Genomic DNA, 26,168 nt, shown 5'->3' with positions numbered 1-26,168 from the left:
GGGCAGGCTCGCCCCATACTCGCTCCTGACTCGATCAGATTCAGCTCAATTCGTCTCTTAACTCGTTTTGAATCTTCCAAAATTGCTCGATTTAACTGCATGAAAAATATATCATAGTTATTTGAATTCTTGACTGAGTCGACAAGTCAATTCAGCGAGTCGACGAGTCAACTCGCTGACCCAATAACCAGATCATTCGAATCCTAAGGACTCTGCTCCGGCTCACCACTCACTAGTTACTACCAAACTTTTGCTTCCCTGACAGTTGACATCCCCTTTGACGTCCTTGACCAGTTCGTCAACATTCAGGTTCAGCGACAGTGCCCAGTTCCGGTTCCTCTCCCTCCGGGCTGTTTCCTCCCCATCTCCACGTTCCCACGCCCTCACTGAGCGCTCCTAATCCCCGAGTCGCCGGACTCCGAGCACCGAGTGCGCCATGGCAGCCTCCTGATCCAACTCAGGGCGACGTAGATGTCATCGGCTGGAGGGGAGCTCGCGACGGTTGCGGAGTCCATTACCAAGTCGCTCGCGGAGATCTGCGATTCTGACCACCAGTGGGAGTGTCCCAGGCGCTTCTCCGCCTATGCCAAGCGCCTCGACCTCCTTCTCAACCAGTTTTTCAAGTCCACCGCCGCCGCTGCTGGGGAACCGTCACCCTCCGCTCGGACGGCTCTCAGGGGTATCGCCGCGGACATCTCGAAGGCCAACCCCGCCCTTGCCACCTACCGCACCAGGAGCAAAATCTTCGTCCTCATCAACTGCCAAACCCTCTGCGACTCCCTCCTCAACTGCTCCACCAGCATCGCCCGATGGCTCGCGCTGCTCCATTCCTCCCTCGCGGAATCCGACTCCGACTCCGCCGATCTCCGGCGGAAGATGGCCGACCTCTCATCAGAGATGCAGCTCGCTCAATTCAAGGTCCGATTCTTCTCTTGAACTCGTTGGAGAACTAGGTCTTTTTCTTTTAAGCTGACACCTTGCTATCTTCTTTCATCTGTGAACTTCCCCTTCCGTTTTTTTTTTTTTTTTCTTTTCTTTCTCCTGTTATTCTTTTCTTCTTTGGCAACTCATAGGTAACGGAGAATGAGGAGCGAGTGTACTGCACGCTGCAGAAGGAGGTTCTGGGCAGGCATAGCACCAAGGCCGTACAGAGTGCCATTATCATGGACCTCGCACGGGCATTGGGGATCGAGTCCGATAACCATGGGGAATTAGCTCGCCAGATCGATCTTCTCAAGAAAGACATGACGGGTTCCGTCACGCCGTCTGATCGGAGAATTTCCGTCTGTTTGGGGAGGATCTTCGACAACTGGTCCGTGTTGCCGAGGACCGTTTCGAAGGGTTCGGACCCCGATTTCGAGGAAGACGCCGATATCCCGCCTTTCAGGAGCTTCATCTGCCCGCTGACGAAGGAAGTGATGAAAGAGCCGGTGGTGCTGGAATCCTCGCAGTCGTACGAGCGCGCAGCGATACAGTATTGGTTTGATAGGTGCGTCTATGACGGGCGGGAACCTACCTGTCCTGTGACTGGGCAGGTGCTCAAGAGCCTGAAACTGAACCCGAACATAGGTCTTGCAGGGGCAATTGACGAATGGATCAATCGGAACATTGATATTCAGATTAGATCCGCTGTCCAGCATCTGAGCGAGGATCCTTCTTCTACGGAGTTGATCAGCAATGAGATGAAAAATATGCATAGGATCTCCGAGGAGCATCCCTCTAAGCTATACAAAGTTAGAAATGCAGGGCTTATCCCCCTCATTGTTAGGCTATTGAGGGATTCGTCTTCCGAAATTGTTGGTCCAGAAACACGTACCAGAGTTCTCATGACCCTACTTAACATGTCGAAGGATGAGGAGAGCAAGGTACTTGTTTACTCTTTTATTCTCGACTCTTTTTATTTTCTGTTTCTGTTGCCACTTTTCATCTAGACGTACTTTCTGTATATCTGCTCATAAAGTTGTGGTGCCATGGTGAATTCCACTATGGAACTTCGAGTTGGGTAATCTAGTCACCGTTGCAAGTCCTTGGTCTGCTTAGTCGCCATTGAGATTGGCAAATTATATGCAGAAGATAATCTTGTTCAGACCATCGTAATAGGAAACTTTATGTATTTTGAGATAGAACATTGTGGATTACAAACGGCTGCATTTAAGAGTATGCTGAATTTTAATTGGAGGTTGGATACTTGGACTGCAAGGTCTATAAATAGCCTGTCCAAATAGACTGACACTGAGAAGATCTTTTGCCCAAAAATCTAAAATTCACCCATCCTGTGCTATTGTTAATTTATGAAGAAAATGCACGATCACATCATATTGTGGTTTGATTGAACCATGGTGCACAAACACAAATCACTACACGAAGTGAATAATAAGCAACATAATTGTAACTGGTCTCTGCAAATGGGACAATACTTTGAACATTTCATCTTTGACTCCATCAATTGACTTTGTGCAAAGCTGTGTGTTTGTGTGTGCATGCACATCTCTCACATGCATGTTTGAGGATAATATGTAAGCTACATAGTCTATATAGTTGTGCTGCTAATTTAAGATAAAAGTCATTATTTTTCCCTATGAAGAAAGTTAAAACCATTTAAAGAAAAAAAATGTTTTATTAAGAGAATGTTGTGACATCTTCAAAATATTGCCAAAATAAATATTACAAATGATAATTCTTCCTTTTTTGGAAACATTTTATATGCACTTTAAGTCTACTTTTTCCATTTTCTTTATTCTTTGAAATTCTGAAGACCAATTTTGAATCTTCATCAATATTTTGTTAAGAAAATTAATGGAGTACTTCCAGTTTCATAGTTTCTCTATTATTTCTCCGTCTTGTATATTTCTTAAGTTTTGAAATTCAGAAAGTTTTCCAATAAAATGAAAACCTTGAAAAAGTTTTCAAGAAAAACCTTGCAATAAGGACAATATTTGTGACAATGATTAAAAGTGTCCTAAGTTCTTAATATTTCTTTCTTCTCCAATTTACTTTTCAATGAAGATTGCATTCTTGCTGAGGCCCTGCTGATGAAGAACCGGATTCGACCGTGGATAGCATTATAGAGGAATAAAGCATTGCATCTTGCTGCCTGCACCTGACTGGTCCTGAACCTGGGTTGTATTTGGTGACATTACTGGGTCTATTCTGGAAAATTGGAAATTAGTACAATCCGGATCTCTAATTTCAAGTAGTTAAGATTAATATCAAAGGGGATAATGGATATGGATACATACTATATAGGTTTTGGTGAGGCACTTCCTACCTGATTACTGATACATGACTTTTGGCAATAATAATATGGATAAAACAAGAAACTTGGAGCTTACTCAACCATGAAAAGAGTGTTGATGTATTTTTAAAAATTAATTTTTCTTTTCCACAGAAAAAAAAATAGTGACCTCAAAGATTGAATGGTACTAACTAAGCAGTTAGAGGACCTAAGGGCACATTTGGATGACATCCTGAAATTTAATGTGTGTACAAGTGATGTTCAAAATTGGGTTTGTGGAAACCCGTTTTGAAAAACTTGTGTTTCCAAAAGGGAGTAAATGACTTGAAGATGGTCCCCAGGTTTTTGACAAAGAACGCTGTTTTGGGTGTGTCACCCAAACATACATACCAAATTTCAATAATTGATTAAAAAATTAAGGTAGTGTTTGGAACTTTGGATGACACATTGAAAAAATGATTTTTCAGAAAACTTGGTTTTGTAAAAATGATTTTCTTAATGAGTTTTGAAAAAGATCTTTTTCATGTTTGGGCGGGAAGGCAAAAGCTGGTTTTAGATGAATAAACTGAAGGGGTTTGGTTTTTAAACTCCTTTATGAAAATAGTGTTTTCAGAAAAGAGAAAACCAATTTTTCTGAAAACTCTGCTTTCAAGGCATGTAAGCAAAGCCAAAAAAGTTCATTTTTTCTCCAAAATGCCTTTTTGGGTGTCTATCGAAACATGCCTTAAGTTTTAGTAAAACTTGATATTTAAAAAACATGACGTTTTTTTAGGTTGTCATCCAAATACTGCCAAATATATATATATATATATATATATATAGAGAGAGAGAGAGAGAGAGAGAGAGAGAGAGATTAGTAGGTATGAGACCCATAAGGAATCATCTTGGCTGTTGATCTGTCCAAAAAGGAGGCTGAGAGAAAATCAAGGAGAAAAAGGAGATAGGGTATTTTAGTCATCTAGCGTTAATAACAATTTTTACCTACCTATATATATATATATATATATATATATATATATTTATATATTATATATTATATATATATATATATTATATATATTATATATATATATATTATATATATATATATATATATATATATATAGTATAGCTGTGTTATATACTTTTGGATATAATATAAGCTATATAATTATGTTTCTTGTTATATATTTTTTCTGGCATATTATTGTTTTATTGTATTTCTCCTTTAATTTTACTTTTTATTCTGTTTTTGGATGGTCGAAGACCAGTTGGCTAGTCCAACGACTCTATTTAAACTTTAAAGCAGTTGGAGTTAGCAGCCTCTCTTCCTTCTCATGCAACCTGTCCTTTAAATTTGAAGCTGTCTTTAATATTTTGTGATATTTTTATCCAGCCACTACATTCTGCTTCTTTGACCTCAATGCCAAAATATACTTCACTTTTTTTGACTTTATAATAAATAAATTGCTTCTAGTGTTATTGAGTGTTCTGCAATTACAGATGATAAAGCGGCTGACACTCTTCAAGCTATTAGTGTGAACAAGATATAATGATGATAGACTCTTGAACGCTCTCCTACTTCATACAAACAACTTACTGGAGCATTATCTTATATTGCTATTACTCTTACTGGTTACACTGATGCTGATTGGGGAGGTGACCTTACAATCATTACTTTACAACTGGTTTGTGCTTTTTTAGGAAACTCACTAATATCTTGGAAGTGCAAGCAACACTAGAAGTTATCTCTGTTACCAATAAAAGCTGAATATTGTGCAAGGGCTACACTACTTCTGAGCTAGTCCTGGTAAAATTTTTCTCAAAAATGTGGGTGCACGCTTGAATTCAGTATTGAAGTTATGTCTTGACAAATATAGTGCCTTCTGCATTTTCAATAATCATAAATTTCACGAGAGAACCAACTACATCGATATGGGTTGTCGTTATGATTGGGAGAAATTTTTGGAAAAGAATATCGAGCTGCTGTTTGTAATATCAGAATATCGACTGGCTGATTTCTTCACAAAAACACTTACTGGTCTCCAATTCTTTATTCAATACAAGCTATAAAATTATGCATATATGTATGTAATTTTCTGTTCATCTTCTTCTTTTTTTTATTTTTTTTCTTTGATTTTATTTTTTATTCTGATTTGACTTGTCAAAGTCCAGTCTGCTATCCCTTTGGCTAGTCCAACGGCTCTATTTAGGGCCATTCGAGCTAGCCTGAAGGTTAGCTCCCTCTAACCCTAGTGGTAAAATATACCTCATTTTTCTTGATTTTATACTCAAGATTTACATGTTTAACCATAGAGCAATCATTTGACTTTCCACAATATATGTAATATGTCAACATGAAACCAACTGAAGAATCTTGATTCACCTGAAACACAAAGACTAAGATCAATTTGGTTCCGCCAGAATTTGGATATATTCAAAATGAATATAAACCACGTTTTTTCTTTAATTGCTGTTTCTGAACATAGAAACTGGAAATTGGGCCACACATTTATTGGAGCAAAAAGTAAATGAAACAATAAATTGTCCATTTTCAGATGGCAGCCCATATCTGGTTCTTATGCAAGAGCCAACTGGGATTACATAGTTCACCCCATCAAGTCAGTTACATGGTATGCATGATAATAAAAAGTTTTAAGAATGATGGCGTTGATGAAGCATCAGTTTCCTTAACAGTCAGATGCATGATGTGCATGTAACTGGTTGAGCCAAAATATGTTTGTGCCAGCATTACCTAACCGTTGGCCCATTTTATGGCATCAAAATAGATTTCTGAGGTAAAAAATCATGAAACAGAAGTTCAGAATCTTCTTGTAAGAAATAAAAGTTGAGCCCCGCTTTTTCAAACCGTTTTTGATGGGCATGAAATGAATTTCCTGAAAAACCTTACCATGTTTGACGAATGAGAAAAAAATTTCATTGATTAAAAAAACTTACTGTTAGGAGTTCCTTTTGATTTTTAGCAGTATTCACCTCTTCTTGCCTGCTTAAACATCTGTTCTATGGTTCAATCATAATTTACAAAAGAAAATTTAAAAACTTAAAACATCGAAAATGGTATTATGAAAGCTACAGGAAACAGATTGTCAAGAAAATGTCACCATTGAAGTATCCAATTTGAAGAAAGATATTACAGTTATGCCTTCCCATAGCAGAAAAGAAATACAGGAAAAGTGCATCTTAACTACATTTTCCTCATAATCTGAATTCTAGTTTAAGCAAAGGTTTGCTATATGCAAAGCCGAACTTATGGGAAAACCTATCTCATCATTTTACATGAATTCATGGAAAAGAATTATCAGATAAAGAAAAGAAAAACCATGTTACATAAAATTTTCTCATCAATATTCTCTTATGAAGCAACAGTCTCCTCTTTCTCCCCCTCACCAACATCAACTAAGCCATTCCTTGCTTCAATCTTCTTGATTGGCCATCCCAGGAGGCGACTCCTCCAAGCAACTCTGGTCCTTGCTAGTCCCAGAACACGTTGTTGAGCTCTCACATTGGGCTCTCCCGGTTTTGTGTAGAGGAGACAAATGGAGGGTGGCAGCTCTCCTTGCCGAAAGAGAGAAAGGGATGGCTGTCGGAGCCTCCTGCTCCTTGTTGACCTGAAAAAGGGAGGATCAACAGCACTCCCCACTGTCGAAAAGGTAGAGGACCCTGTGGGTCTTGTTACCCCCCCTTTTGTCCCAAAGGCGGGAGAGCAGGAGGGCCAGATGGCCCTCCCTGTGGATGGTGAGGTGGGTGGAGGATTGGGAGGAGCATTATTGATAAATTAAAAAAGGGTATGGGGATCTTCGAGAACACAATAATGTTGCCCAACCTTTACAGTAAATTTTCGGGCCATCAAACTAAGAGATATTGTGACTCTTCATGCCAGTCATGCAATAATCGGGGGAAAAAGGAACTAGTGATGATGGTCATGGCTAAGAACCCTTAATGAATGTAAATTTGAAAAAGATAAGAATGAAACCAACTGTATATGTAAAAGCCAACATAACTTGGTAGCAAGAATCAAGAGAACTTTCACAGTTTCACTTGCTAACCCTTATCTCTAGAATATGGCATGATACAGCCTGAGGTAGAACATGAAGAAGTGGTTTCAGTTTCAGGTGCTTGAATCCATTTCTTTATTTTGGTTCTTCCTGTTTTCACTTTAAAGAAATCCCTCCTAAATGGTTTTATGCTCTCTCTCTCTCTCTCTCTCTCTCTCTGTCTCTCTCTCTCTCTCTCTCTCGTGGCACGCACTCATGAATGATGCTATACAATATTCAGGAGCTTTTTGGAGGATCACCCTTCTGAAATATCAGATTATGAATTTTTTTCAAAATTTACCTAATTTTATGTCTAATGAGAAAGGTTGCTGTTTTGAAACAGTGAGACCAACTGCCAGGAATTCTTGTTTCTAGTTTTTTTTCCCGTCATGCTCAATGTTTCTAATATGTTCAATTTTCAAATTTGACGAAAGAGAAATGGCTTTGAAAGTTACAAATTCACAATGTAACTAAGAATTTTAGTTTTGGGAAAGGGACTTGGAAATGCCTCGGGTTAATTATTTTTAGTCCCATTGTAGCATTGCATAACAGACATTTCATCTAAGAAAAAATAATAAAGAAACTTTTTGGAATCTACTGCCCCTGCTTTTACTTTTATAATATCAAAATAAGATAGGTATCTTCAGTTGTAAGTGTTTTATTTTATTTTTGTAGCATATCATGATTGAAGAAGGTGTGATGAGATTAGCGATACATAGCCTCATTGGTAACCTAAAAGAGGAGGGTCAGTATGCATTGAAGCTACTTCTGGAATTTTCTGCTAATGAACATTACTGCACAAAGCTGGCTGTGGAGAAAGGGGCTCTATTACTTCTTTCAAGTATAGCTGGAGATACTGATAATCCTTCTTTAGCTAATCTCGCTGAAGAAGCCCTCAAAAACATTGAGAAATTGGAGATCAATATTCAGCATTTGGCAGCTGCTGGAAGGTTTCAACCTTTACTGAACCGTCTTTGTGAAGGTATGTAATTGTCTGTTGCAGTTAATTGTTGTGAATAATTTAGGTTCACCTTTCCATCCCAAAGTGTATGCATACTTTTCAGATAATAAAGGAGCAAGTGGAAATTCTTGAACTGATAAGTCTTCCAGTATTCTGTTTTTTTTTTCTTTGTCAAAATCCACTTTAGTGTCATTTTTTATTGGGTTTACTATATGGAGAAGGAAACTCAGCTCCCTCTGTATTTGGAGATGCTAGGGGATGGATGTGGAGCATCGAAATTTGAATCTATAACTAGTGGTGACTCAAATCCAGAAAATTTATTAATAAGCTCTGTCCTCTTCTGTGACTTCAAGAATTTTTTCAGTGATCATTTCAGAAATCTCTTTCCTTGCATCATGATTTAGGTATGTGAAAAATGAATATATATATATATATATATATATATATACACACACACATATGTATGCATCTTGACTTGTTCACATCCAGACAACCTGTGTTCATATCTATTTCCCTCATCAACCCCCTAGCTGTTAATTGTTTTGGCAGAATAAACTCAAGATACTCCATAGTTGGCCCAAAAAAATCCCTCTTGTATTGACAATTTTGTGCAGATAATGACGAGATTACAGGGTTGACTTAGTGAATCATAAGACAGTTCACTTCGAGATGAGTCAGGTCACCAGGTTTTAAAGCGTTGGTTCCAACTTTTACTTTCTCTCTCTCTCACTCTTGCTTGCTCTATCCTGCTCTTTTCCCTTTCCTTAAAAGATAATCAATTGACGCTTATCATCTTCTGAATTTCAATGAGGACATAAATGTAACATTTGTCTTAAAAAGATTTGTATGCATCAGGACAAATCAGCTGTCATCCTCATAAGATGTGAATGTTCTGTTCTTGTTCTTCTTGTCTACAGAATAATGTGTTCTTTCTTAATATAATTTGACAAAATATGTGCTTGTGGCTCAAATGAATGATCTGATGGTGGGTCAATTGTCAAAATATCAGTCTTCTGATATTTATGTCGGCAATTATCTTGTGGATGGAGCTAACTCACAATTGGCCAATTGGGACGTATTTGCTTATTGCCCAATGTGAATATTTTTGCTTTCCTGATCTTTATCTGAATAGTTATCAACAAAGTTACTTCTCTGTTTGCTTTTTCCCTTTTTCTTATCTGGTCCAACCTGCAGTTTCATCTGAATACAACGTTCTAATGAACAGGTAGTTTAGATGTGAAGTTGGAGATGGCAGCCATGGTGGGAAAGATGACACTTGCAAACAATGGGAAAGAAGAAATTGCAAGGCATGGTGCTAAAGTACTAGTTAAAATGCTCTCATCTGAAGAGGATGCCAGACTTGCCAGCTTGCAAGCCCTGCACAATTTATCATCTTTGGATGATAATGCTGTTATCCTTGTTGATTCTGGTGTCTTGCCTCTTCTGACAAGTATTCTTGTCAGTGATGACCTAGATGTCAAAAGTCCAGCATCAGATATTAAAGAACTGGCAGCTTGGACCCTAGGAAACTTAGTCTCAAAACCTGGGCATTGGGAATCACCAGCTCCAGGCAAGGAAGGTAATTCAGTGTTGTCAGAGCATACAGTGCACAAGTTGTTACAGCTTTTGGCTCATTCAGGGCCAAAGAATCAGTTGGCCTTTCTGCGTATTCTTTCTGGAATCGCTTCCTCTCCACGAGCTGAAGGTACAACTCTTTATGCTTTAACAAGTGATGTTTAGCACCTTCTTTGGTGCATGCTCTTGTTGCTTTCTTTTTTCTCTGTTGTTGGATGTCTGGTCTCTCTATATAGATGATGTTTCTATTGTTTGCCCAGTTATATTTATGAGCTGCTTTTTTGCATTCAAAAGGGAAAAGTTTTTGTCAACTGTCGTGTAGCAAAAACTTTTTCCCCCAAAAAAATTTTTGCTGGCAAAATAGTTGATAGTGAAAAAGTTCTGGTTTCTTCAGCTGCTACAAGGGAAAAGGTTGTCTTTTAAATTGTCTCTGATACTAACGAAATTAATGATCAGATATGTTGAAAAAATATGTTTATTGTCCAGGCTATATTCACTATATAAATATTAACCAATGTCATGGGATCCTTCACAAAAGAAACCTTGACTAGCAGAAATCTCACTCAAAAGTAGTCATAAAGGAACTGGCACAAAGGGGCAAGCAACATTCACTCCAAACACAAAAATACGAATCATAAAATCATTTACTAATTACACAATGCATGAAATTTGCAATGTTGACCCTACATGTATAGCTACACAGATTGAAGAAAGGAGGCTAGTAGGCTACTTGTTGAAATGTCCAGTGGCAATTTCAACTAGCTGCTGCAGTGCCCAAGTGCTAGTATAACAACCTGAAAACAGAGGCAAAATGCACACACATAGATATGGAGGCATAGGGATATTCAAAGCCCCTTCAACCCCGGGTTCAGTATTGAGATTGGCTCGTCGTGGTTTTGACCTTACCCAGTTCAATTTAGGAGAGTAAGCTCGAACCTCTTGCCTAGGCCTGTGGCTAATGAGCTCGATTTGGACATGAATCCTAGCTTGAAAGCCCATATAAGCTCTGTTAGATGTTTGAAAAGAGCACTAGAATCAATCAGCTAAAGAAACAAGAGAGAGGGAAAAGGAAGCTTGCAATGGTCTCATTTCCCTTGTGCCCTATTCTATTCTACTATATACTGATTGTTTAGCACATCAAAAGGACTATAGTACATTGCTATGGTTGAGAAATAATATTATATGTGGTGGAGGAGGTGGTAAATGTTTGGGTGATTTAAAGAACTTTTGTAATATGATTGAAATCCAATTTGGCACCGAAGTAAAAATTTTTAGGAGTGATTCTCAAGAAGAATTTGTTTCGAATGAATTCAAATATTTTTAAATGAAAACGATATTATACATCAAAGGTCTTGTTCAAAGCCTTCCCAGCAAAATGGTATTGCTGAAAGAAAGCATTGTCACATAATTGAAACCACAAGCAGTGTTATCTGTATCGCACGATACGGGCCCGTATCAATGCTGTATCGTGCGATACGTATCGTATAAGTTTGAACAACCTATATGATAAACCTATGATACATGATACACTTGTGTATCGTAGGCGATACGCCCGTATCATGTGATACGGGGGGCTGTATCATACGATGTAACCGAGACGCCTCTGCATCGTATGATACAGGGATCAAATGAATTTTCGTAAATTTTTTACAAAATAACCTCTCACACCCTTTTTTTGAACATGTCTAAAAGTTGTGAGGGGTGTAAGTTTTACTAGTTTTTCTACAAAAATTGTCCATTTATGTGATAAATCTCTTATTTAGGGGAGAACTCACTGGTGGAGAAGAAGGTTTACTCATGGCCCCATGAGGACGATGAGACCTTGAGTGATGATAATCAAGATATATTATACGTTGTGAAGTTGTAATGCAATTAAAAAGAAAAACCTTTAAAAGTTTAAAGTTTAAACATTAAAGTTGTGATAGATGCTTATTATGTTATTGTGAATTTCTTATTTCTCATTTCTAAATGTGTTGTTAATATGTTATGGCTTATGAATGATGTGATGAGTTTTTTTTTAAAACTTTCTTTGCTTTTCCTATTTTACAAATTTTTTCTAATTTTTATCTATATTTTTTTATTTTTAAAATTTTTTATGAATTAAAAAATTAATTTACGCTATGCTTTCGATACGTTACGATACAATGTATAGGTCGGCCTAACCGATACACGTTATGCTGCCCCTTTTACAACAACAAGAGCTCTTCTTATTTTTAGAAATATTTTCCTAAAAATTTTTTGGGCTAAAGTTGTTCTTACCTCCACTTATTATTAGACTGCCTTGCAAACTTTTAAACAATATCTCTTCTTTCCAAAAACTTTTCAAAATTGAACCTAACTATAATAGATTGAAAGTTTTTTGTTGTAAATGTTATATTTTGAATGCTAATTGTTTTCGTGAGAGAAAGAGAGAGAAGAAAAACACGTAAAATTCATTCTTGATCTCTTACCCTAACCCTTACTTAAGGGAGAATTAAGGTAAACAATAAAATTACAATGTCAACCAGGAAAATATTTAAAAATATTAAAGAGTTATCAGGTTCTTTAATATTCAAAAACCTTCCTCATCGTCAACACTCCCCCTCAAGCTGGAGCATAAATATCTACCATGCTCAGCTTGTTACAGCACTTTGAAAAGTCACTAATTGCAAGAGCTTTAGTAAAGATATTAGCAATTTGTTCTTCAGAGACCACGTGAGTTGTAGAGATCACTCCTCCTTGAATTAAATCACAAATGTAGTGACAATCTACTTCAATGTGTTTAGTTCTTTCGTGGAAGACCGGATTGTTTGCAATATAGGTGGCTGCCTTGTTATCACAAAACATAGTCATAGGTAGTTGAACTGGAATTTCTAGGCTTTCAAGTATGGATTTAACCAACGTCAATTCTGCTATTGTTGGGCTATGGCCCTATATTCTGACTCGGCACTAGACCGTGAGACCACATTCTGTTTCTTGCTCCTCCAGGATATAAGATTCCCTAACGTGTCCCCTAGCTGCAAATCCAATCCAACAGCCACCAAAAGTCAAAATCAACGAAAAGGTGGTTTAAGAGAGGGGTCTGTCGTTAGAAGAAGCCCACGGTAGTTGTGTGGGAGGCTGAAAACAAGTGGGAGAGGGTGCTGACAGAGAGGAGAGACTGAGAGGGAGAGGTCGGACAAAAGGGGAGAGACAAGAGAGGGCAGCAAAGGATAGGGAACGTGTGGGTGAGAGCTGCCGGGAAGGGGAAGGAGAGAGTGAGGTGCATAGACAGAGAGGGCGAGACAGTGTGGGAGAGGCGGAGAGAGGGGCATAGCACGGGAGAGACAGATAGAGAGGGCAACAGTGGGTGAGAGTGGCGGTGGAGAAGAAGGGATAGAGAGAGGGAGACTGACGGCTTACCTGTGCAACGCCGTCGCCGCCGCCGTTGTTCTTCCTCCGCCGGCCCAATCATCGTTGTCGCCACACTTCCGCCTTCCTCTTCTCACACGGTCGAGCCAAAGGAAAAAGACGAAGTGGAAGACGAGGGGGAAGAAGCCCCCGCGTCGGGCGCCTCACGCAAGTGGGTTCGGGTCCGGGTCTAGACCCGATCCGGCCCACCTAAAAATGCCAAACGTTACACTTCATGTATGGTAAGATTAATTCTTTAGCATCAATTCTCTCACGGATGAAGTAACAGTCAATCTCAACATGATTTGTTCTATCATGTAGCACATGGTTGTTGTTTAAGTTAATCACAGACTTGTTATCGCAGTACATCTTCATTGGTCCTTCAGTCTCTATTCCAATATCAATCAACAATACTTTCAGCCCTAATCAAACTGTTGAAACATATTAGATGGATCTCGGGACCGGGTCTGGATCCTTACCCGATCCATCGTGTAGCCTTTGTTGGGCCTTACTTAAAGATTGTAACCCTAATTTTGAGTGAGTTAATGAAATCTTAAGAGAGAGAGTCTGGCGGTTAGTGGACACTAGCTCCTCATCCGTAGTTTTTTCTCTCTTGTTGAGGGTTTTTCCACGTTACATCGTGTTCCTCGTTTTTCTTTTCTCAGTGTTCGTGTTTCTACATGGTATCAGAGCCAGTGGATTTGGGATTTTTTTTTTGGTGATCGTGAAGATTTCTCTCTCACTGTCGCCGCCGCTGCCGCCACCATCGCCGCTGCCACCACCGCCGCCGCCGATTGCACCGCTGCCACCACCGCCGCTGCCGACTGCATTGCTCTTCACCCTTGCCCGACATTGTCTTTCCTCCGTCGTGGAGTTCCGACGCTGTCTACCAGTCTGTCGTTGGTGTTCTGCTCCGCCCGACGTTGTCGTCGCCTGCCTCTGCTCCGTCCGACGTCGCCTGCCTCTGCTCCGCCTGATGTTCCCGTGCCCTCTGTCTGCTTCGCCTGACGCCACTCCCTGCTCCGCCCGACCTGTCTGCTCCGCCTAATGCCACTCCCTGCTCCGCCCGACCTGTCTGCTCCGCCTGACGCTACTCAGTCCTGTCTGCTTCGCCTGTCTGCTCCGTCCGACTTGCCACCGGCGCCAGGCATCGCCTTCCAGGTCTGTCGTGCCCCTTGCTGCCGCCAGTGACCCTTTGTTGTCGACCGGTGCCCCTCTGTCTCTGCACCGCCCGACGGTTCCTGTTCGTTCGATACCCAGCGTCTGTTGTGTGGGTCAGGCGACTGTCTCCTGCTGTGTTTGTGCCGCCCAGCGTCGCCGTCCTGTGAAGCCGAGTGTTACAGCCCCTGAGACTCTTGTTGGGCTTTGGTGCTATTTCTCTTGGCATTGTTATCAACTTTGATTTGGGTGTTCTATCGACGTGATGGCGGATTCCCGTATGGGAGAGTGCATCATCGACAGTGGCGCTACTCACCACATGACCGGCGATCCTAAAGTCTTTCATGGGTATAAGCTTTCGTCAGGAAAGGAACGTGTTTCTCTTGCTGATGATTCATCTATCTCTGTGGCTGAGAAAGGGAGTCTCCTACTTTTGAACAAGTTCTTAGTCCACAATGTTCTACATGTTCCCCATCTTCCCTTGAACCTCTTGTCGGTTAGCCAGATCACGAAAGAGTTGAATTGCGAACTTATTTTTTCTGCTGATCGCTGTGTTATGCAGGACTTGGTGACAGGGAAGAGGATTGGGATTGGTCTGACTTCTGACGGGCTATATCGTTTACCTATGCGTACTGCTCAGGCTCTCATGACGGCAGTCAGTCAAGCAACGAAGAACAGAGAGGACTCCCTTCAGTTGATTCCACGTTGGCATGAGCGACTTGGACACCTGCCTTTTGGACTTCTTAGACAGTTGTTTCCTGATTTATGTTCCAGGTTAGATATGACTATGGTGTCCTGTGATGTCTGTCACCTGGCCAAACATGTTTGGGCTTCATACCCTTTGTCTAGCTATCGGTCTAATGAGGTATTTGCCATGATTCATTCTGATATGTGGGGGCCTTCAGGGATTCCTTCTTATCATGGTTTTCAGTATTTTATCACCTTTATAGATGATTGTTCTCGTAACACTATTGCCTACTTGTTGAAAGACCGTAGTGAAGTTCCTACTGTCATAGAGACTTTCATTGCTTATGTGGAAACTCAATATGGAGCATCTGTTAAGACCTTTCGATCTGACAATGCTCGTGAGTATATGTGTCAGTCTGTTGATAGCTTCTTTCGAAAAAAGAGAATTGTTCATGAGACTTCTTGTAGTTATACTCCTCCTCAAAATGGAGTTGCTGAACGAAAGAATCGTCAGATATTGAATATGACTTGGGCTCTTCTTTTTCAACATCATGTTCCAAAAATATATTGGGGAGATGCTGTGTTGACCAGTGCGTATCTTATAAACCGTTTGCCTAGTCGTGTGTTGAATGGGTAGACGCCTCACTCTATGTTATCGGGGAGTCGTGAACCTTTCTCTCTTCCACCAAGAGTTTTTGGTTGTGTTTGCTTTATTCACAATCATAGTTTTCACATTAAAAAGCTTGATCCAAGGTCTATTAATGACATATTTCTAGGTTATTCTCCCACTCAAAAAGGGTATAAGTGTCGGGACCCTTCCACTGGTCGTGCCTATGTTACCAAAGATGTCACTTTCTTTGAACATGCTTCCTATTTTGGTGAGAATCCTCTTCAGGAGGAGAATTCTATGTCAAAGGAAGAGTATTCTTTGAGTAAGAAAATTCTGTTTACAGATTTTTTGGACTACAGGCATGAATCCGTTTGTCCTTCTATTGAGGTGCTTGAACAGGAGAAAAATGGAGAATGTTCTACTGGGGCAGGAGAGGAATGCAATCGTCTGTTTGGGCATGTTTACTCTAGGCGAAGGGTATGTACTGATGAGATGACAGGTGGTGAGAATTCTACTCCCAATCCAGTTAGTCCTTCCCTGGATGACCCAAGTCGTGCTCAGAAGCAACCTGTTGAAGAAGAGATTCAGACTGTTATTGCGAGTGAAGAGCTTCCCATCGCCCTGCGAAAGGGTGTCAGGTCATGTACTCAACATCCTATTGGTAACTTTGTTTTATATTCTAGACTGAGCAAAGACTACAAATGTTTTGTATCTTCTCTTTCTTCGGCTATGATTCCCAGGAATGTTGCTGATGCTCAAAGTGATCCCAAGTGGACTTATGCAATGCAAGAAGAGATGGAAGCCCTGAGAAGAAACATGACGTGAGAAGTTATAAAGATTCCTGAGGCGGTTCACTTGGTTGGATCTAAGTGGGTCTACACCATCAAATACAAACCAGATGGAAGTGTTGAAAGATACAAAGCTCGTCTTGTGGCCAAGGGGTTTAGTAAGAAATATGAGATTGATTATTTAGAGACCTTTGCTCCTGTTGCGAAGATGAAGACTATCAGAGTCATTATATCCTTAGCTGTGATGAAGGAGTGGAAGATGTACCAACTTGATGTCAAGAACGCATTTCTCAATGGAGACCTTGAAGAGGAAGTATGTATGAGTATGCCTTCAGGATATGAGGCACCTGGAAAATTTTGCAAGCTAAGGAAAGCTTTATATGAGCTCAAACAGTCTCCTCGAGCATGGTTTGAAAGACTTAGACTTGTCATGAGACAATGTGGATACCATCAAGGAGAATGGAGATCATACACTCTTTGTGAAGAGAAATGAACAAAAGGTTACTATTTTGTTGGTATATGTTGATGATATGATTCTCACTGGAGATGATGAAGATGAAATAATTAAGGTAAAGAAACTGTTGGCGATCAAGTTTGATCTCAAGGACCTTGGTAAGTTGAAATATTTCCTTGGCATTGAAATTGCTAGGTCTGGGACTAGCCTCGTGCTAAGTCAATGGAAGTATACTCTAGATTTGTTAAAAGAGACCGGGAAACTGGGGTGTAGACCAGCTTCTACTCCTCTAAATGCTAGTCATAAGCTAAGTCTTAGAGATGGGGAGCCTCTCTGTGAAGAGGCCAAAAGAAGATATCAATGTCTTGTAGGGAAGTTGATTTATCTTACTCTCACTAGACCTGATATTACCTTTGCTGTGAATGTGATGAGTCAGTTCATGCATGCTCTCACGGATGCCCACTTGAAGGCTGTTGACAGGATCTTGTGCTACTTGAAGAGAAATCTTGGCAAAGGTCTTTTGTATGTCAAGCAAGACACTCTTGGGATTGAAAGTTATTCAGATGCAGACTGGGCAGACTTTACACTATGAGGTCCACCTCTGGCTATTGTATTTATTTGGGAGGGAATCTCATAGTGTGGAGAAGTAAAAGGCAAGATGTTTGTTCTCGTTTCAGTGCTGAAGCAGAATACAGAGCAGTGGCTATGGGAGTTTCAGAGCTTTTGTGGCTAAAAGTGTTGTTGACTGATATTGGTATAAAGGTTGAAGAGCCAATGAAGATGTATTGCGATAACAAGTCTGCAATCAACTTGGCTAACAACCTTGTGCTTCATGACAGAACAAAGCATGTTGAGATTGACCAGCATTTCATTCGAGAGAGAATTGATGCTAAAGAACTTGTACTTCCTTACATGAGATCTGAAGACCAAACAGCTGATGTTCTAACGAAAGCTCTATTTTTGACTTCGTTCGAGAGAAATGTATCCAAGCTGGGCATGTTCGATATGTATGCCCAACTTGAGGGGGAGTGTTGAAACATATTAGATGGGTCTCGGGACCGGGTCTGGATCCTTACCCGATCCATCGTGTAGCCCTTGTTGGGCCTTACTTAAAGATTGTAACCCTAATTTTGAGTGAGTTAATGAAATCTTAAAAGAGAGAGAGTCTGGCGGCTAGTGGGCACCAGCTCCTCCTCATCTGTGGTTTTTTCCCTCTTGTTGAGGGTTTTTCCACGTTACATCGTGTTCCTCGTTTTTCTTTTCTCAATGTTCGTGTTTCTACACAAACTAATTCTGACACTCCCATTGCAATAGCTCTATATTCAGTCTCTGCACTAGAGCGGGAACAAACATCTTCTCTCTTGCTCCTCTAAACAATAAGATTTCCTCCCAGCTTGCCTAGTCTGCATCAGAATACCCTTCAATCTCAATAGGCCCTTGTTTTACATATAGAAGCCCCTTGTCAGGATTTCTCTTCAAGTAGCATAAGATCCTGTCAACAACCTTCAAGTGAGCATCTGTAGGCGGATGCATGAACTGACTCATCACATTTACAGCAAAGGTAATATGAGGTCTAGTGAGAGTAAGATAAGGTAATATGAGGTCTAGTGAGAGTAAGATCAATTTTCTAACCAGACATTGATACCTCCCATTGGCCTCATCACAAAGAGGTTCTCCATCCCTAATACTGAGCTTGTGTCCACCAGATGAGTAGAGGTAGGTCTACACCCATGTTTTTCTGTCTCCTTCAATAATCCAAGATATACTTCCTTTGATTTAGTACAAGAGTCGTACCTGATCTAGCAATTTCAATACCAAGAAAGTATCTTAGTTTGCCAAGGTCCTTCAAATCAAATTTGGCAGCCAATAAACCCTTTAATCTTGTTATTTCAGCTTCATCATCGCTTGTAACAATCATATCATCAACATAGACTAACAAAAGAGTAACTTTACCTTTCTTCCTCTTCACAAATAGAGTATGATCTCTATTTCCTTGATCGTAGTCATGTTGTCTCATTACAAGTCCAAGACGTTCAAACCATGCTTGGGGCGATTGCTTGAGCCCATATAAAGCTTTCTTCAGTTTACAACATTTTCCCAGTTCCTCATATCCTGGGGGCATACACATATACACATTTCCCAGTTTCTTATATCCTGAGAGCATACACATATACACCTCTTCAAGGTTACCATTGAGAAAAACATTTTTAACGTTAAGTTGGTACATCCTCCACTCCTTCATCACAACTAAAGAAATAATAACTCTAACTGTCTTCATCTTCGTAACCAGAGCAAAAGTCTCCAAATAGTCAATCTCATATTTCTAACTAAACCCCTTGGCAACAAGGCGAACTTTGTACCTCTCAACACTCCCATATGGTTTGTACTTAATGGTGTAGACCCACTTGGATCCAACCAGATGAGCCGCTTCAGGGATCTTTACAACTTCCTATGTCCTGTGTTAGTTGAACCCGCTATGGGTCTTAGTATAGGATACAAGAATAGGTGGGTCGGGTCTTAGAGACAGGAGATCCATAGTTCCCACATATAAAAGGGAACTAATACTGTTTAAGAGGTTTATGCTATTTTGAATGAAAAGGTTCCTCTCTCGCGTTGAGAGAGTTTGGCCCTAATTCTAAGGAGAATTAGGTTAACTGTGCGTGTGTCTTACCTCTTTTATCGCAGCTTAGTTAGCCGACGACTAACATCTGGTTTCAAAGCCGATGACAACCAAGGAAGCACTAGCCGCCATGGAAGCACTGCGCCGGCAGGCAGAGGCAGACCGTCTGGCGATCGCTGGGAGATTGGAAGGAGTCGAAAGGAGCAGCGGAGAACTGGGACAACGGCTCAACGACATGGAGAAGGAGATGCGATCGGGACAACAGAAGCTGATGACGCTTCTACGGAAAGTTATCGACAGGACGAGCAGCGCGGCGGGAGGATCACGCCGTGAGCAGCCGGATTCTTCCACACCTCCTCGTGCGCCACCAGAAATAGGTACGCAGCCCCTCAACGGATCGTCTGTGGGTTCTCCAGCAGGCCAGGGAGAGACCCTGGGATATATGAAGATTACTAGGATGGAGTTTCCCAAATTTCATGGAGAGGACCCCGTCAGTTGGGTCTTTAGAGCAGAACATTATTTCGATTGCCAGAAAATTACACCAGAATAGTGGGTTTCGAATGCTGCGGTTTATTTGGAAGGTCCAGCGATACGCTGGTATAGATGGATCGTCGCGCAGCAGGGGAAGCCGCCGTGGAAAGCTTTTGTCGGAGGAGTATCGCATCGAAGTGCAAGGAGCCAGACCTCAAAGCCTCTTAGAAGCTGTTGAACTAGCGAGAATTGCAAAAGAAAAATCAACCAGATTCCTCAATGGGTGGAAGGAGAGCAGGATCAGCAGACTGTTGCCGAACAGAAACCCTGCTGTCACTAAAGACCTGCGTGAAGTTCAGCCGGCAGTGCGCGAAACTCAGCTAGCACAAAGAGAACGCACAAGTAGATAGATGCTAGTCAAGCAACTTAGCCCAGAGCAAATTAGGGAATGACGCAGGAAATGATAGTGTTTTCACTGCAAAGAGAAACGGGGCCCGACACATGATTGTAAAAAGTTGTATATGTACTTGGTAGAGGAATCTGAGGAAAATTTTCAAGAAGAGGAAGAAGAGACCTTAGAACAGATGACCAGCAACAGCTTAGAAGAAATAACTCCAGAGATGTCTCTTCATGCCTTAGAAGGAGATAATGTTCCCTAGATGATGAGGGTAGAAGGTCGAGTTAAAGGGAGGACTGTTAGCATATTGGTGGATACAGGTCGACGCATAACTTCATTGGAGAAAAAACTGCCAAGTCATGTGGCTGTAAAATTATCGAACAATCGGAATTTAAAGTTGTGGTTGGCAATGGTAGCTCGTTATGGTGCAAGGGACGTTGCCCAAAGGAGGAAGTGGAGATCGAAGGGCATAAATTCATGGTGGAACTATTTCCCCTAGCCATGGGTGGGGCTGATTTGGTTTTAGGAATTCAATGGTTGCCCAAAAATCCTTAAAAATCTGAAAAAAATGAACAAAAAATCAAAAATCAAGAAAAATAAAAAATGTATTCAAATATAAAAAAGATCATCATACATAAGGATTTGAACAAGACGTGCCTTGAACCTTTCAACTGAACCATCAGAATGATACTTGATGGTGAATACCCATCTTGATCCAACCACATCACAGTGCGTTGGTGGATCAACCAAGTCCCAAGTCTCCCGAGAGATAAGAGCATCCATTTCCTCCTACATGGCTTGCCGCCACCGTGAATTTAACAAGGCTTGATGGTGAGAAGACGGAATAATGTGGCTAGACAGAGCTCGATCAAACTGCACCAAACTTGTACTCAAATGGTCAGTAGAGACAAAATTAGAAATCGGAGTGTGCACTGTCGCTTCGCTTGCCCTTGCGAATAGCAATGGGATGATCATCTGCAGTGTGGTCATCATTTAAACCTCAGTCAGTCTTATCAGTGGAGCTTACCTCTTGAGAAGACGCTGGTGGGCGGTTGAGAGAGAGACCGAGACGACGAGTGTAAACTAATAGAGGATTATGGAAACGTTCACATGACATAGATTGAGATGGAGGGATCGACTCAAGTGACACTGGTGAAATAGGAAGAGACACATGTACAGGCATCTCAAACGGAAAAGGACTCGAAGTAGAAAAATAAGGACGAGACTCAAAGAATGTAACTTCCGCACTGATAATCTCTTTCTTGGTCTGGGGATTAAAACATTTATATCCTTTTTTATTGGCAGAGTATCCAATAAATACACATTTGATGGCTTGGGCAGCAAGTTTGTTTTTGTCTAGGCCTAGGATGTGTGCAAAGCAGGTGCATCCAAATACTTTGGGAGGTATATGAAATAATGGTTGATCTGGATATAAAAGTTGAATGAGAATACGTTCTTGGATGGCTGATGAGGGTAATCTGTTAATGAGATAGCATGCGGTAAGAATCTCATCACCCCAAAAATAAACAAGCATGTGTGAATGCAACATAAGGGTACGGGCCACATTTAGGAGTTGTCAATGTTTGCGTTCGGCTACACCATTTTGTTGGGACGTGTGATGACAAGTATATTGAGGTCGAATTCCATGATTGGCATAAAATTGAAGTAGCACAGAGGATTTGAACTCAAGAGAATTATCAGTGCGAATATTTTTGACAATGAAACCAAACTGAGTTTTTATTTCTTTGACAAATTTCGAAAGAATACATATGACTTCCGATCTTTCCCGTAACAAGAATACCCAACTGACTCTAGTAAAATCATCAACCAAAACAAGATAATACGGAAAACGAGAGTGAAAAGGAACCGACTAGGACCCCACACATCCACATGAATGAGATCAAATGGACTTTGACTAGATGGACTTTGACTTGAAGGAAAGTTGCTCCGTGTATGTTTGCCTAACTGGCAAGCATCACATAAGAAGGACTCTAATGCAGTAATACCTGGAAACATGCGACGAAGTTTGGACACTGATGGATGACCCAGTTTGAGATGCCACTGGAAAGGAGAAGTCTTTGAGGAGAATGATGATGCAACAACATTTATTGGGACAAACAAGAAATAGAGACTCTCACATTCATAGCTGCCACCAATTACCTTCCCAGTTAGTAAGTCCTGAAAAGAACATGAATCAGGGTAAAAAATGACTCTACACTGTAAGTCGATAGCCAGCTGCTTAATAGATAACAAATTAACAGGAAACTGAGGAGCATAGAGCACGTGGGTAATAGTGCCTAAATGTGGGAGATAGATATCACCGCTGCCCAACACAGGAGATAGCTTGCCATCAGCCAGTCTGGCATGCTGTGGTATAGAGAATCTGACTAAGGATGAAAAAATGTGTAATTGGTTACAACAGTGCCTAGAGGTGCTAGAATCTATCATCCACATCATATATGGGCCATCGGTAGGAGCACTGTTAGTCTATTACAATAGTATTGGCATATGAGAAGGAATTTCCAGCCATCTTGTATTTAGCAAAGCCCTCACATTTACTGTTTTTAGCCATAGTAAATGAAGATGGTGTACACATTAAGAGTCTAGGATGTTGCAGTCATCAGAGATAAAGGATCAACGGCAACACAGACAAATTTGGAATAGAGGCTTGTGACTCCAATGGCAAATCTGAAACTTTCTCAAACGGGCAGCAATATCTCAAACTGGAAGCAATATTTGAAACTTTCTCAAACAAGCAGATCTTGAAATTTATAAAATAGACAGCAATATGGAACCAACTGTTTCAGTCGATGACTGAAACTTTTTCACCCAGTGACAAAAGACTGCTGCTACTCCTAAACACAGCAGTTTCTCATAAAACTTGTTGTCCACACGACAAAGAAATCAACGACATCAACTGAAATATCTTGTACTTACGATTAGCAGCAGTCCACACCTCGCAAAGCCTCACTTTACTGATTTCACATACTGATTTCACATTCACGATTTGCAGATATTGCTCCTCACGTCAAAATTGCATCTTCAAACAGCAATGTGACTTGACACACAACAGCAACAAAGGGCAGATCTGATATATATTATCACAGATCTGCTGCCACGACAGCAGAAGGAATCAGAAAATCAGATCTGTTTAGGGCAGATCTGATACATGATTTTATAGATTTTCTTCACAGCAGCAGAAAATCAGATCTGATAAGCAGATCTGAGCGACATAGATATTCTTCCATGGCAACATAAACTCAGATCTGATACATCTTGATCAGATCCACAATCTTCTTCCACGGCAGCAACTTCATCAACATTTCTCTGTCTTCCACGGCAACAGCAACACAAGGGTGCTAATCACGTTTCTACATGTTAAACGTGATTAGCCCCTTTTACCAAACAGATTACTTGCTTTTCTTGAAGTCAGCAGAAAAATATAGGCGTGAACCTTAACTTGGAGCAAGAGGCGAGAGATAAAGGAAGGAACGTGAAACCATAGATAGCAGAGTCCTAGATCTAGGGCTCTGATACCATGTTGCAGATTGAGAGAGACGAGAGAGATGTCGATGAAAGGCGAGAACGAGAGAGAGAGAGAGAGAGAGAGAGAGAGAGAGCCAAAAGGATTAATTCATTAATGTAACCCTAGTCTCTTTTAAAAGAGATTAGCGCTGGCTGTAAACACTTTACAAAAACAGTCCAACAACTATAAGAAAATGTTTAAAGACATCCTCTTTAACTTTCTAATATTTCAGAAATACTCTTTAACAATTTAAAATAATAAATAACTTTCTCCTGTTGTGTTTGCCAATATTTTGTTTTATATGCAAGGAGAATTTCATGACATCTGTTGCAATTGTCCTACCACATTGGAGTGAATCCATCTTCCAGTAAGCTGCATGCTGTTCCACTGTGACTGTGTAACTTTATACTGTGTAACTTTATTCTGTCATTCAGTCTACTTTCAACGTTCATCTCCCCATGAAAAGGAATGTATTCTACTTTAACTCTATAGCTCTGTTCTTCTGCATGCATTCTATTTTTGCAGCCTACCATCTATCTCTGCATTAGGTTGCAAATCTTTTCTGCTGTAACTTTATCTTCTGTTTGTCAGTATCTACCTGTGCACAACAAACTATGTGCTTTTCTGCTGTAATCCTCTAGCTGTTTTGATAAGTTATTTGCTTTTCCATTGTAACTCTATAGTTGTTTTCTAGAGACAGGGAGAGAGAGGAGGTGCTTGTTCACTCTTTTTTTTTTTTATTTAGCCCATAGATCAACTAATTGCTTTCCCTCTTTCTGCAGAAGTTGTAGCTTCACATATAAAAAGTGGGAACGGGGTTGCAATCATTATATCATTTCTTGGGCATTCTGAGGCTGAACACAGGCTATATGCTTTCAGGCTCGCCAATGTTCTCTCTCAAAAGGTGGAGCAGGCACTGGCACATGAACTCAAAAGTGCTAACCAGTTGGCCTTTCTCAAAGAGAAGTTACTGGCCGAAGACTCTTCAAGTGATGAGAGAGCCATGGCTGCATCTATACTTGCCAATCTTAACTTGTCACAAGATGAAGTGAAAAAGATGCTTGGTGTTAGTCTGATAGGATGGATTGTGGGTGCAATAAAGGAGCAAAAGCCTAGTTCAGGAAAGGGGAGTTTCAGGAGATCTTCAAGCCTGGTGGAAGGCCTTCTTGGTCTCTTAGTTCATTTCTCTAGAAGTTCTGACCCAGAAATACTCAGTGGGGTTAAAGAAAATAATCTCATGGCTATTTTCAGAGATGCTCTTTGCATCTCTTCACAAGCAAGAGCCAAGAAACTGGCTGCACAGGGGTTGCAATACTTATCAGAGGCTGTCCCATCATGGGTTGCAGCTCAACATACAGAACTTCAACCACCAAAAGGCCTCTCATTTCCCTTGATTTTTGTATGTTGTAAGGAACCTCCATTACCTGCAGCATGCCCAGTGCACAATGCTGGATGTGATGAAGATAATACCTTCTGCCTGCTGAAAGGTCATGCAGTGAAACCGCTTGTTGAACTTTTAAGTGATGAGAGTAGTCGTGTTCAGAGAACAGCGGTAGAGGCATTGTCTACACTTGTATCCAATCCACATAATCTAAAACAAACTGTTCAGGAGCTTGACCAGTTGGGTGCTGTACAGGAATTAATGAGCCTATTCACAACATTAAGACCAGGTACTCTTCAAGAAAAGGTCATATGGATGGTGGAGAAGATCTTAAGAGTTGAAAGCGAAGCACTAGCATACTCAACTGACCAAGGCTTTGTAAAGTGTCTGGTGGATGCATTCAAATATGGAAATGCAAACACGAAACGTCTTGCACAGGATTCTCTCACTAACTTGAAGCAGTTATCTGGAGTCGCTGGGAAAAACTCTTGTCAACATCGAGGAAGATGATCTTAAGTTGTTCCTATTTGTTCTGCTTTAATCACCGGAACCACTAAAATTCTGTTATATACATTGTTTTTTGTGTATATATGCATGCATGTTGCTTCTGTATTACCTCGAATTGTAGGTATGGTGTTGTATGTCTTTTGTATAAGTGTTATTCTTTTTATTAGTAAATTATCTGCATAGGTGGTGTAATATGGACGGTACTTACTTTTCATGTACTGATCTTTCAATCCAGATTGTCCCAATTTTAAGAAGAGAGTGGCATTCATAGAAAATGAAGCAAAGAAGAAAAGAAACAAGATATTTCTTTTATACCGCAATTAGCAGTGGCACTTCTGCATTTATTGAAGAATTTTTCACCAACTTTTAAAGCCGCTATACCTTTGGGAGAAACA

The 26,168-nt window shown here is 40.5% G+C and overlaps 1 protein-coding gene across 1 annotated transcript; it reads left to right on the top strand.

Annotated features, from left to right (window-relative positions):
- The first annotated feature begins 283 nt into the window (after positions 1-283).
- On the top strand, positions 284-25,953 carry LOC116254550 (U-box domain-containing protein 43-like). Its single transcript, XM_031630004.1, has 5 exons — positions 284-918; positions 1,074-1,865; positions 7,945-8,251; positions 9,456-9,935; positions 24,668-25,953. The coding sequence occupies exons 1-5, from the start codon at positions 472-474 to the stop codon at positions 25,774-25,776; spliced, it is 3,135 nt and encodes a 1,044-aa protein (XP_031485864.1). The 5' UTR covers positions 284-471; the 3' UTR covers positions 25,777-25,953.
- The last annotated feature ends 215 nt before the right edge of the window (positions 25,954-26,168 follow it).

The sequence above is a fragment of the Nymphaea colorata genome, chromosome 5 (genome assembly GCF_008831285.2).
Source record: "Nymphaea colorata isolate Beijing-Zhang1983 chromosome 5, ASM883128v2, whole genome shotgun sequence".
NCBI lineage: Eukaryota > Viridiplantae > Streptophyta > Magnoliopsida > Nymphaeales > Nymphaeaceae > Nymphaea > Nymphaea colorata.
This window is presented reverse-complemented; position numbering and strand designations above follow the sequence as displayed.

Bases quoted from the DNA above. Each gene is read 5' to 3' on its own strand.
- LOC116254550 (XM_031630004.1), top strand. From the start codon at position 472: ATGTCATCGGCTGGAGGGGAGCTCGCGACGGTTGCGGAGTCCATTACC. The intron at 8,252-9,455 runs GTATGTAATTGT...TCTAATGAACAG, and splicing joins ACTGAACCGTCTTTGTGAAG to GTAGTTTAGATGTGAAGTTG. The intron at 9,936-24,667 runs GTACAACTCTTT...CTCTTTCTGCAG, and splicing joins TTCCTCTCCACGAGCTGAAG to AAGTTGTAGCTTCACATATA.